Source organism: Talpa europaea (assembly GCF_964194135.1).
Source record: "Talpa europaea genome assembly, chromosome: 8".
Taxonomy (NCBI): domain Eukaryota; kingdom Metazoa; phylum Chordata; class Mammalia; order Eulipotyphla; family Talpidae; genus Talpa; species Talpa europaea.
The window spans coordinates 81,534,227-81,547,981 of record NC_140075.1 but is presented as its reverse complement, the minus strand read 5'-3'; the positions used below and the strand labels follow the sequence as shown (position 1 = coordinate 81,547,981).

Genomic DNA, 13,755 nt, shown 5'->3' with positions numbered 1-13,755 from the left:
CATCCTTGGTTAAGATCTCGGAAGCTTCCTCGATTTAAGACAAGTAACCTTGTGTGAATCAATCTCCAGCCGGGTAAAAACCCTGAGAGTGGCCTTTTTTTTTAAAAGAACAGTTTATAAGTACTAATTTTGTCTGGAAAAGTGACTTAAAGTGCCTTTTTGCTCAGCCGTAACCCGGAGAGCAAGGCGGGGCCGTGCGTAAAGGAAACCGATTGCCCCGCTCTCGGCCACGCCCAGGTAATGTGGCCTGCCCAGCTTTGTGTCTTCGCGCACGCGCTGTGGCACCAGCTCCGCCACTAGGTGGTACACAGCGCCTCGCTAGGCAGCGTCGCGGGGCTTTGCGCGTGGATGTGACGTCAGTGCGCCGTCTGCATCCGGTTGCTGGGCAGCGATGGCGGCTACTCTGGAGTCCTCGGGGGAGGACCCCCTGCGGAGCTTCGTACGCGTTTTGGAGAAGCGAGATGGCACAATGTTACGTCTGCAGCAGTATGGCTCCGGCGGCGTGGGTTGTGTTGTTTGGGACGCTGCCATTGTCCTTTCTAAATACCTGGAAACACCTGGGTTTTCCGGTGATGGGGCCCATGCACTGAGCCGGCGGTCGGTGCTCGAGCTTGGGTCTGGTACCGGGGCCGTGGGACTCATGGCCGCTACCCTCGGGTAAGAGCTGGCGAGACGGCGCGCTGCTTTGCTGGGGAAACCCCAATTTCTGGCTTCCCCCTCTTGCCTACACCTCAGTCAACGTTATTTTATAGGGCAGACGTTGTAGTCACGGATCTTGAGGAATTGCAAGACTTATTGAAGATGAATATTAACATGAACAAACATCTTGTGACCGGTTCTATTCAAGCCAAGGTACTGAAATGGTTTGTATGGCCCTTCAGCTTATTTTGTAGTTTGCTTTAAATTGCGTTTCACTAAAAGCATAGTTATTACAAAGGGAACTTTTCGGGTCTTGCTCATAAAACAGGGAAATTTTAGATTATTAAAGCAACATTTTAAGTATTTGGTTGACATTTTTAAGGGGAGAAGAAATAGAAGATTTTCCTTCTCCTCCAGACTACATCCTGATGGCTGACTGCATATACTACGAAGAGGTAAGCATTCAGTGATGAAGTCTCTTCCTTTAGAAGAGGTACCATATTTCGTGGCTTCTAAAGTACACGTTTCTTTACATTCTGAAATCTCTGAATGCAGAGTGTTTGTCTTATAGCTGATAACACAGGGAAGATTAAGGTCACTGAGGACTCTATATATTTCACTCATGTTTAGTTTACATGCCTGCGAAACTTGTTGAGATGTGTTATGTGTTACTATATGCTTTTGTAAAAATTTAAAAAAATTTTGCCATTAGATCAGTTATAAAAAGTAAGATTTTTTTTTTTTACTTGTTGCTAATGAACATGCTAACCACAACGTTGAGAATTAAATGGGGTTGTAAAGAATTATTTGTTCTGTGGCCAAATTTATTAGACTCAGTGATTTTTTGAAAGACTTGTTTGTATGGTATTCTGAGCATCACCCATTTTTCATATAATAATCATTGAGCCAACTTATGTTCAAGTTAGTCAGACTTGCTGCTGTATGTAAAGTGTTTAAATTCCAAGTTAGATTTTTATTTATTTTTTTAAAGATTTATTTATTTATACAAGCACTGGGTACAGTCAGAAGCACCGGAGGGTGAGAGAATTCACCAGAGTCAGAGCAGTGCAGAGCAGAGCAGGCAGACTGAACGAAACACACTGCTGAGGGGAGCAGCGGGTGGCAGGAGAGGTCTGCCCGCCATGTAGGACCCTCGCCAGGGGCTGGGGATCGAACTGGCCTTGCAGAGGCTGTGGGCAGCTTTGCAACCCAGCGCTCAACTGCTGCGCCACCGGGGAGGCCCTCCAAGGTAGATTTTTAGATTAAATAAAATTAAACTTATGAGAGTGAATCAGTTTCATTTGTTTTTTCATGGAAAGTCAAAAGTGCAGATATTAGAAACCTTTTTCTGGAAACTAAAATTAGTATATTGGTTGGTAAGTTAAGTAGAGTTTAGCCTTCATTAATTACAGAGCTTAAACTGCATTGTTGGGGTGATTCAGAGATGGGGATATATGTGCACCTGTGTTTATCATAACACTATTTGCAATAGCCAAGATATGGAAATAATCTAGATGTCCAATGACAGATGAGTAGATTAAGAAGGTGTGGTGTGTGTGTGACAAAATATTGCTCAGTTATAAAAAGAAAAAAGATGAAATCTTGCCATTAGCAACACTGTGAATGGAACTGAGGAGTGTACTAAATGAAATCAGGTGAAAGACAAATATTGTGTAATTTCATATGTGAAATATAGAGAAATACAAAAAGAAACAGACAAATACAGGTCAGAACAAACCCTAGATATATGACTGCAGAATCGAGGTTACTAGAAGGAGAGTGTGGCGGTAGAGAATAATGGGAAAGGGGAGCCTAATGGTCTGTGGTCAAGGATTATTAATGCTTTGATAGTAGATTGGATGTTGTAATGTACTTCTGAAGAAGTACTTCTATACCCCTAAATCATACATGGTGTTATGAACCAATATTACTACAATAAAAAGTAATACAATTAAAAAAGAAGAAAAATTATAGAGAGGTTATAATTACCACCTCCATCCTCCCAATCCCATTTTATAGTAAAAATAGACATTTTTAAAGTCATAAGCAAAAATTATGTATTTTTTTGAACAGTCTTTGGAGCCGTTGCTGAAAACCCTAAAAGAGCTCAGTGGATCTGAGACTTGTATTATATGTTGCTATGAACAGCGAACAATGGGGAAAAATCCAGAAATTGAGAAAAAATATTTTGAGGTGAGTATTCTATTAGAGCTGACTTTATAGTGATTACCTTTTAGGGAGACTATATGAGACTGTGTTCAAGCACATTATGGTGATTTTGGGTGGGGAAAATATTCTTCATGGGCCACCAATCTATTAAGCCATGCCCCCCTCCTTTTTCATTTTCTGATCCTAAATTTCTTTTTCTAATTAGTTGACGTATCTGTAAAGCAGTATAAAATAATAAAAGATCCTTATCTTTTCTGAGAAAGTATTCAATGTTAGCTTATTAAACATGTTGCTCACTTTGGGGAACACATTAATGATATATTACTACTTTTGAAAAGTACATCATAGATAAATGATATGTGATATCTTTTTACTTCTGTATTATTCTCTGTTTTTTTTATGAGAGCTTTGACCACAATATCCTATTTATAGGATTTTTAAAAACTTTATTTTGAAACAATTACTCAAAATTGTAAAAGTAGTACATGGAGTTCCATATAAATTCCACTCATTTTCCCCCACTTGTTACCCAGACTCTCTTTATGTGCAAAAATCCATCATATTCATTATAAGTGACTCCTCTTGAGCTATATCTATGCAGCCCTGCAGTTTTATCCACTAAAAGGACAATTTTGGTTTAATGAGAAAGCACATATGTATTCTAAAATACATATTTATTTTCATGTTTTTCTTGACTATGGAGAATATTAATAAACTTTCACAACTATAATGGAAAATTTTATATTGTTAAACAGTTTCTATTGAGTTAAAATGTATATAAAACGCACATATAGCAAGTGTCAGCTCATTATTACATGTGTAATATACTCACGTAACCACTACCCAATACAGAGATACAGAACATTTTTAGGATCTCAGAAAGCTCGCACATGTCCCTCACAATTCACTGCTCTTACAAAGATAAAACCTCTATTCTGACTTCTATTACCACAGAATGGTTCATATTATTATTATTTTTTTTTTTTTTTTGCATCAATCGACCTTTAATGTCCAAAAGAGGCATGGATGCAGAGCATAGGAAATGTGGAGGGGTCTCAGCCCCTGCTCCAGAAATGAAGGAGAAATGAACACAAACCAGACATTTCCAACTGGCCACACAAATCTGGGAGGGCAGGGGAAAACACAGATTTGGACATTCATTAAAAAAATAAACCTAAAATCAAGCTATCGATCTTGTGCTCACTGAAGTGTTTGATATATAGGGAACACATTCACCATCCCTGTCCCCACCCTCCTATCAGCATCAAAAAGAAAACTTGTCACACATTCTCCTGCCTCCCCACCAGCCCCAAGGATGGACTTGGAAAAAAAAGAATGAGCTGGATCCCAACCCCCACCCACCCACAGTATCAACCCGACAAGAGTTTTGAATGTGATTTACAAGAATCAGCAGCTAGATCAGCAATGACTCCCCCCACCCTTACCCTACCCATTTGATCAACACACAAGATTTCCCCAGCACTTTCCTCAGAATCTCCTCCCACTAGCTACCCTGCTCCATCTCCTGATACCAGACTTCATCATTCAAGACTTACCACCTCCAAAGTTCCCCCAAAGCCTCTTATAACCCTTTATCACTTCCATCCTTAGTTCCCCTCATAAGCCTTTATCACTTCCATCCCTATCTCCTACAAGAAGCTGCAACCATCCACAGTCACCTGCCCTCTCCACTAAGACTCAGCTCCGGGACAGATGGTCATCTCCCTGCGGGCCATCTTCCTAAAGCCTTCCTGAGCACAGACGACCACAGGGCAAGCAGAATGTCTGGGCCAAATGGCCGAGGGGAATGATAACTGTTTACACCCCTGAAACATATACTTCTAGGTTTTTAAACATCCAGGCCCACTTAGAACTAAGTGTGAATCCTATGTGAATCCCATACACTCGAGATTCCATACTGTCCTGCCCCACCCTCCCCTCTATGGTTCATATTATTAAGCTTGACATTATCTCTCTTAAATTTATAGCTCCTTCAACTAGATTTTGACTTTGAAAAAATTCCTTTGGAAAAACATGATGAAGAATATCAAAGTGAAGATATTCATATTTTATACATCAGAAAGAAAAAATCGGTAAATACATTCCTGGCTTTTCATTCCTCTGAGGAAATTTCATTATCTGGACAGTCTCTGAGCCTATGTATGGTGCAGATTTTGATTTTGTTGTGGAAAAAATAGAATGATTCAATGGACTTGGGTTAATTCTCGGTATTAGGGTCACTTAATTTATCTGACCTCTGTTTTTTCCTCTAAAATATGTTTGGTTTCTTTTGTAAAGGTTCTTTCCAACTGTAACATTATATAGCTTTACATTTGGCATTATCTCATTCAAGTAACTAAGTTTCTATTACTCTTTTAATAGTCAAAGTAAAAAATAACCAGGTGGATAAAATTTGGCTGGTTAAAAAAAAAAAGGTATTCAGTTAAATAGAATATGTTCCCCATTTTTGTTGTTTCCTTTACCTTTTATAACAGTTAAATTTTATGCAGGTTGCCTAGAGTTTGACACTGCAAAAGGGAGTTGTATTTCATCCATTTTTGTATATATAACTTTTGTATATATAACTGTACCTTTTGTATATATAACTGATATCAGGCAGGGACATGATGCATTTTATTAGTTAAGGATGCTAATTTAATAAGTCCTTGTTTCCTGTTGTCTTTGCTTTGATTGAAGTTGTTTATGAAGTTTTTTTATTATAGTAGTCTTTCTTTAGCCCTTGTTTCACTTTCCTTGGGTTCAGTTACCCACAGTCATCCAGTCTGAAAATATATATGGACAATAAGATATACATTCACATTGCTTTCATTCCTTATCGTCATAATTGTTCTATTTATTTATTTGTTTGTTTGTTTGTTTATACATTTATACAAGCACTGGGTACAGTCAGAAGCGCGGGAGGGTGAGAGAATTCACCAGAGCCAGAGTGGGGAACAGAGCAGGCAGACTGACAAAGTACACTGCTGAGGGGAGCAGTAGGCGGCAGGAGAGGTCTGTCGTGCCATGTGGGACCCTTGCCCGGCGGCTGGGGATCAAACTGGCGATCAAACTGGCGCTGCAGAGGCTGCGGGCAGCTTTGCAACCCAGCGCTCAACCACTGCGCCACCAGGGGAGGCCCAATTGTTCTGTTTTCTTAGTTATCATTCATCTCTTACTGTGTCTGATATATAAATTAAATTTTATCATAGGTAATGTGGATATAGGAAAACACCTATATATAGGGTTTGATACTATCCATGATTTCAGGCATTCATTGGATGTCTTGGAACGTATCCACATGGATAAAGTGAGACTACTTATGTGAATTCTAGCCAAAAGCAAATAACCTTTTGAGATCACAACTAGATCTTTGGAATGTAAAGAAAAGAGGAGCAGTGGGATTAGTAATTCAGATAACTAAATTTTATATGGCATGGTGCTGAGGATTCAAAGATAAAAAGTTTGTTATTTATATTTTACATCATTGTTCATTTTTGTACAATGTATGCTCTCTTCTCAGGTGTAGTCCCCGTAAAATTCCCACCACCAATTCACCTGTGCACCATCACCATAGTCCCTTGTGCTCTTCCCTCTCCTGGTTTGATCCCTCTCCCTCCCCTTCCCCTGCCACGTGTTTCTGATTTATAGTTGCTTGTTAATTTTGTATTTTTATTTTTTATTATTTTTTCCCTGATCCCTTATTTGGTTCCCTATCTTCCTCCTATAAGTAAAACCATCCGATACTCTTTTGGCTTATTTCAGTGAGCATAATCCCTTCCAGCTCCATCCATGTTGCTGCAAATGGCATCAGTTAATAAAAATATAAATGTTTTATGCCTTAAGGGATTTAGTTTTAACGAGGCTTTTGTGTAGCTTTAAAAGTAGATTTATTTGTTGTTTATTTTTAAGGAGTTAAGCTTTCGGGGCAAAGAAGCATTGTTTTAATTGATATAACTCATATCAAAATTTAACGCTTTTAACATGTTCAGTGGTTTTTAATATATTTTGAATTGCACAACCATCAGCATGTTCTAATTTTAGACATTTTTATCACCCCAAAAATAAACTCAGTACCCCTTAGCAGACCTAGTCATAGCTTTTCCCTAAACCCTGGCAACCAGCAATCCACTCTGTCTCATGTGTCTGTTTTGAACATTTCATAGAAATAGAATCATACTATGTGGATTTCTCTGTCTGGCATCTTTGACTCCACAAGGCATTTTCAGGGTTCATCCATGTTGTAGTATACAGCACTATTTCACTCCTTTGTATAGTTGCATAATATTCTTTAAAAAAAAAAAAAAAGATTTATTTATTTATTTATACAAGCACTGGGTACAGTCAGAAGCGCGGGAGGGTGAGAGAATTCACCAGAGCCAGAGCGGGGAGCAGAACAGACAGACGGACAAAGAAATACACTGCTGAGGGGAGCAGTGGGCGCAGCAGGAGAGGTCTGTCACGCCATGTGGGACCCTCGCCGGTGGCCAGGGATCGAACTGGAGCTGCGGAGGCTGCGGGCAGCTTCGCAACCCAGTGCTCAACGCTGCGTTCACCGGGGAGGCCCAGTTGCATAATATTCTTCTGTGCATATATCCACTCAGCAGTTGCTGGACATTTTGTTTGTTTCTACTTATTTGTTATAATGACTAATTCTGTTGTTGTATTCATGTAAAAATTTTTGTGTGAAATGTGTTTTTCAAACCTCTTAGAGATATACGTAGAGTAAAAATGCTAGGTCTTATGGGAACTCTGTTTTTAACTTCTGGAGGTACTGCCTTACTATGTTCCAAAGTTAATACCATTTTACATTCTCATCAGCAATGTCTGAGAGTTCCAATTTCTTCATATTTTCACCAAAACATGTTATTGTCCATCTATTTAATTATAGCTATCTTAGTGGCTAGTAATTGGTATCTCTTTGTGGTTTTAATTTTCATTTCCACAACTCTAAAATGTTGAGTGTCTTTTTGTATACCTAGTGGCTATTTCTGTATCTTTAGAGGAAGTACATTGTTTTTAAATTGGGTTATCTTTTTTACTGTTGTTTAAAGAATTCCTTATATATTTTAGATACTAGACCCTTACCAGATACATATTTGACAAATACTTTTCCAGTTCTATGGTTGTCTTTTCATTTTTTTGATAGTAAGACCTTTGAAGCACGAAGATTTTTATGTTATCCAGTATATCTGCTTTTTGTTTGCTTTCTTATGCTTTAGATATCAACAAAGAGCCATTTTTGAACATTATTCATGGGTGTACATTTGAATTACCTTTAGCCATTACTAGGCTTATTACCTAAGTAAATAAGTACTCAGTAAATACTTAATTGATGATAAGTAATCTTTAAAGTTTCTTTTTTTCTTCTTCTTATAGAAATTTCCTTCATGAAATTTCCATTATTGAGCTGCCTTACCCAATCCTCTAACAACCTGGGTAAGCAAAAGATGTGAATGGAGCATGTTAATTCAGCATGGGAAGATTGTGTTCACAGATTTTTCCAGCATGTCCCTAGAGATCCAGTATATACATGACAACCACCATGGGCTGTCTGCAGTATGAAAAATGACTGACTCTACCAGTGGACCTGAAGTCCAACTTAGTTTACTTAGCTCAGCATCAGGTTCTTCTTAAAAGAAACTTCTGTCACTCCTCAAATACAGATATAAATTAAACAGTGACACAGCATGTTTGACTGGAGTATTTTCAGGAAACTAGAGATAAATTGATCCAATTTATAAAGAGAGATACTCTGTATTGTATAAACCAGTAAATGTTAGTTTGTTTTCAATATAGATAAATTTGAAAGAAAGTTTTCATTTTAACATAGTTATGCAGTAATTTTTTTACCATGCGGATCTTCATTGCATTGATTCCATAATTAAATATTCTTTTTTAAAAAACACCTGAAAATAATTGTTTTTTTATATTCACATTGGCCAAAGATTTTCTCCTTACATACCTATCTGACTTAGATAGTAAATTATACTGTAGTGAGTTGGTAAGAATAAAAGTCAGTAATCAGGAGCTTGGAAATGAGAAAAAGTTACCATTAGAAAAAAAAATTTTTTTGAGAATGCAGTGAGGAAAAAATATCTATCCAATTCATGCATTTGTGTGGCTAATGACCTTCATGTTTATTTTTCACGAAAATCTAGCTAAAATCACTAGTAGGTTAACTTGTGCATGTGAAACATTTTTTAATAACTACAAATACAGTTCTGTCTGTATTTCCAAATGACTTTGATTCTGTGTAGTCTGTGTTTTATGTTATAGGAATTGCTCACATAAACCTATCTGTCAAGGACTTCCAGTCACACCAGTTCTAAAGAGTAATAAGTGGACATTGGTGCTAGGTGGTATATTTTATGTGTTAAAATAAACATTGTTTTTGAGAATCTGATTTTGTGAATGTTGCGGAAATAGCTTTGAAGAAAATGAATTTCTAACGGTAACTGCTTTCCAGAAAGAGCAAAGGCACCCCATTTAGAGAAATTAATAAAGTTCATGAAATAGTTCTTTCCTTCAGCCTTATCCTGTGTTTATGCTACCTTGAATTTCTTTAAGCAGTTTACCAATCAGTTAGTGTAATCTAAATTAATTGGTACTTTGTTATGGACAGCTTTGGCTATTAGTGATGACCAAGACAATGACCACTTTCTAGGTTGTTCCATAGTATTACGGAGCTTGTAGAAGTAACATTAACCAGCTATAGTAGTCCATCCAGATTCTTCAGATCCTTTCACTTTTCCTTCTCCCTTCACTGTATTTCTAACGTGTAGTACACCTTACACTCCAGAACTTCCTGGAGGAATCTGGCTAAGGTCACCTTCTGTGCAACATTGCCAAACTCACATCCATGTTTGTGTTTCCTCTCATCCCTTACCCTATTCTCACTCCATTAGTGGACTTAATAGCTCCTTATTTAGTCACCTGCATACTTTCATTGCTGTTTCTGGGAAATTGAACTAAGTTACTGGCTGTGGAATTGAGAAATTTGTAAGTCAAGTGGGTTTTTTTCTTTTTTTGGGACAAGGCAAAAACAAAGATACCAAGTTTCCATGTTCAAAGATGAGAAAACATTGTGGTTAGGACCAGTGAGCACTGCAGGGCTTCCTGAGGGGGTACCAATTTATAGAGCATGCCCTGTCACCTACTACCATTCAATGGGCAGCGGGAGAAGCCTGGGAAAGTTCTCCATTTGGGGAGGTGCAGAGTTGGTAGGTGGCATTTTGTCATTTGTCCTGTCCCATGAGAGCGTGAAGAAGGTATATATGCACTCAGATACCTTGGGAGGGAGGCCTGAGGGAATAATTCAAGGTTCAGGATGCTTCCAAAGTGGGGGACCAGCATTTTTTCCACCTGGTTGGATTTATATTTACCTAGCAGTTAGCACAGCACATGTAGTGTTTTATTCCAGAGTATGGCAATGGAATTAGACAAGTAATGTGGGACCGGTCATGCAGAAACATACTGAAGATGGATCCTGCTAACCTTGGAACTAGATAGTTTTTGTAGTAACATGGAAAGCTTAAAAGGTAGGTGCATCCAATAAGTAAGGTGGGTTATTAGTTAGGGATTAGCCAGAATATAACCAGCTTGCTAATCTGAGGGCATGACCAGTGCCAGGGGAAACTGGATGGATGGGGTTTGGTGCATTGCACAATGAAACTCATAGGCCAATTACCAGAATGCAGTTATACCAATTAAGAAGTCTGGATAGGAGGGCAGTGTTTCTCAAACTGGGCTGTATATAGGATTACCTGAAAAATTCAAGCAAAAAACCATGTTTAGGCCCCATTCCAGTAATTAAGCAAACACATGGTAATTTTGTTAAAGAGCCTCAGATGATTTTAATGTTTACCCTAAATTGACAAGCATTACAATAAGGAAATCTCATAGCATTTAATTCTCAAAAAAAGGAAGAAAGCAGGAAAAGGGGAGCAGAAATAAAAGCAAACCACCCTGTGATTAAAGTGGGCTACACTGTACAAGGAAGAAAGAAACTTTGAATCCAGTGTGGAATCGTCTATGAATGTTTAAAAATAAAAAGATTCAGCCTTTGCAACTATGAAAATACAGAGTCTGGCCAAGAAGGTAAATGTGATGCTACTGAAGAGGAATTCGACAGCTGGAAAAATTGTGTTCTCCAAGTGTATTGTGTAGCCTCCTCTACGTAACTTTAAAGGTCTTTGAAGTTGTTTAGTTTTAAGTCTGAAACTTAACCTGTTAGTTAGCGCTGAGATTTATTAACCCCTAGGCCACTAGGGAAGCCCAAGTTAGGTTATTTTTAATTAAGTATTAATGATCCAGAATTAGTGGAATTTTTTTTACACAGCATAGCTTTTTAATTATTCGTAGTCTTTTTCCTTGAAATTTTTCCTGTTGAATGTGCCAAGTAATATTAACAGTCTATAAGTAATCATTTAGAGAGTAGTGTGGATCAAAGAAATATGATGTTGTTCTAAAGGTTCCCTGTAGATGGCATTGCTTGACTTCAATTTTAAAGTTTGTAGAAAGGAAATTGTTGGAATACTGTATTTGAAATAGAAAATAATAAACCTACCTTTCAGGTGTTTTCAGACTATTACATGGTTGTCTTCTTTCATGCTGCTATAACAAAATGACATAGAATGGGAGGCTTATAATCTACAAATTTATTTCTGGATGCTGGAAGTCCTACTTCCTCATAGGCAGCTACCAAGCTCACGGTGGTAGACAGGGCAAAGATCTCCCTGGGGTCCCTCCTGTAGGGGCACTGATCCCATTTGAGAGTACTTACCTCCCAGATGCTCCACCTGCAAATGCCATGATATGTGATTTTGGGGAATGACACAAACTTTCAGAACATAACAGTGTAAGTGAAACTAGATTTTTTTTTTTCTTTTTTTCACATTTTAAAAGGACAGGTTTACTAGGGAAGGGAGAAAGGAGAGACCAGCATAGATACGGATGGGCATTCCTGGGAGGGGAGCTGCTGGAATTTTTTCTTACAAAATTGTGTTTGCTCAGTCTTTCTGTCTGTTGCATTCGGACAAGTCTTGAGTTTTTGAATGTCATTCATAAAGCTACACAAATTGTAATTCATAAACCATTTCTCTGCTATTGTTGTCTTCTGTGAGACAGACATTTTAGAGAGTTCAAGTTCTGAAAATCAAATTCACCTTGAAAGTACCTGCTATGTAGTATGTGATCGTTACATCTGAGGTAATTGAAACTTCAAATGAATTTTAGTTTTCAAACAGTGACGCTTCCTCATTAGAGTAGTAGCTTGTACATCAAAAGACAGAGCTGTTTTTAACTATACCACAATTCCGTAAGTTTAGAACAGCTGTTTAACTTTCGGTTTTTCTTTTTCTCAAGGGACACCAGGACTGAAAGCTTTCGATGCACTGATAATAAACATTGCAAAAATAATATGTTCAATTTTTCTCCCATAGAGACCTTTGAGCTGATAAGAATACAGAAAAAAAAAAATTGTGGCAACAATTTAACTGAAAATTAGTCAAGTGATGGAAAAACAAAGTTTTCATTTTATGTAATTTTGGGTGGGATAAACAGCAAATTCTCACACCATTAGGTTAAAACTATTTAGTATTAGACTTAACTTTTGTTTGTAAGCTATGAAGTCATTTAGGCTAGTGGTTCTCAATTTTAGCTGCATACTGGAATCAGCTGGGGAGCTTTCACAACTACTAGTGTCTGAGTACTGCCCCTAAGATTCTGGTAATTGATTTGGGATATGGCGGGGGTAGTGGGAATTTTGAAAATTCCACTGGTAATTTTAATTTGCAGTCAAGTTAAAAAGCATTGCAGTAGGACAATTCAAACTAAGAGGGACATTAATGAAATGTGAAATAAACAAGATTTTCTCTGATGCTGAAAAAAAGCTATTTAGTATTGGGCATCATTTAAGACTACATATGGGCAGGTTCTGTGAAGAGTTAGTGAATTCATAGATTGTGAGATTGGTGTGATTTTATCTTACTAATTTTATGTAAGATATTTTCAAATAATAGACTTTAATGGTAGAGCAAATTATCTTAATGATTTTTTTTTTCCTTAAATGCATTCTGAGAACTGTCAGCACAAACCCTGAGACCAGGTTTTAAATATTTGAATTTCAATTCTGGCATTTATTGGTCATGTGAACTTAAGGAAATTGAACTCTGTATCTCAGTTTCTTCATATACACACTGAATATCATGATAGTATCTACCTCATAGATTGCCATATGGGTTAAGTCAACTTTTTACACGCAATACACTTAGGTACCTGGCATGTAGTAAGTGTTCAATAAATGTGATGATAACAGGAGTGCAACTACTTCTCAATGCGGGGGCTAGGAAATGTGTGTAATGCAAGTCAGTTTTTAATGTAGGTTGCAGTGTGAAATCCAGGCTTTTTTTTTTTTTTTTTTTGAGATATAGGACCCACGTATAGATTCTCCCCCCCATTTTGATGGGAAGGCCACTGTGAGGGGAGGAGATTGAGAAATCTGTTCCATGAATCAGTGAACAAGTGAACAGTTTTAGAAAGACGAAAATATGGTGGGTGAAAACATTTGTTTCTTCATTTCATTTTTAAGGTTCTGAAGCAAAGGCTGTGAGCATTATAGGGTCAATAGAAACAGGAAATTCTCATTTCTAAATACAGGAGCTTGGGCTGACTGGAGCGCCAACATTAACATTCCACTGCTCTGGACCCTGAGCCAGTTATTCCTTCCATGGTTCCTATCTCTGTTAAACCTGAAACCAGTTAGATAACAGGTAATTAAAGTACAGCGGAATGCCATTTCTCTGAAGTCTGGGACTTGAGGTACTCTGAAAATATTTTCAGAGTCTAGATGTATTAATTAAAAAAGCAAGGTGACTCCAACACTTTGGAAACAATTGCCTTCTGGATAGATGATCTTTTACCAGGTAATAAATATACATGGCAGGATCC

The 13,755-nt window shown here is 37.7% G+C and overlaps 1 protein-coding gene across 1 annotated transcript in view; it reads left to right on the top strand.

The window, feature by feature from the left end:
* Positions 1-391: 391 nt before the first annotated feature.
* VCPKMT (valosin containing protein lysine methyltransferase) overlaps positions 392-13,755 on the top strand; it is a gene marked incomplete at both ends in the record, with an annotated part of 51,088 nt that continues 37,724 nt past the window's right edge. Inside the window, 5 exons of the mRNA XM_084240268.1 lie at positions 392-657; positions 753-863; positions 1,022-1,094; positions 2,713-2,832; positions 4,797-4,901. Of these exons, the coding sequence (XP_084096394.1) occupies positions 392-657; positions 753-863; positions 1,022-1,094; positions 2,713-2,832; positions 4,797-4,901 (675 nt within the window). The remainder of the gene's footprint in view (positions 658-752; positions 864-1,021; positions 1,095-2,712; positions 2,833-4,796; positions 4,902-13,755) is intronic.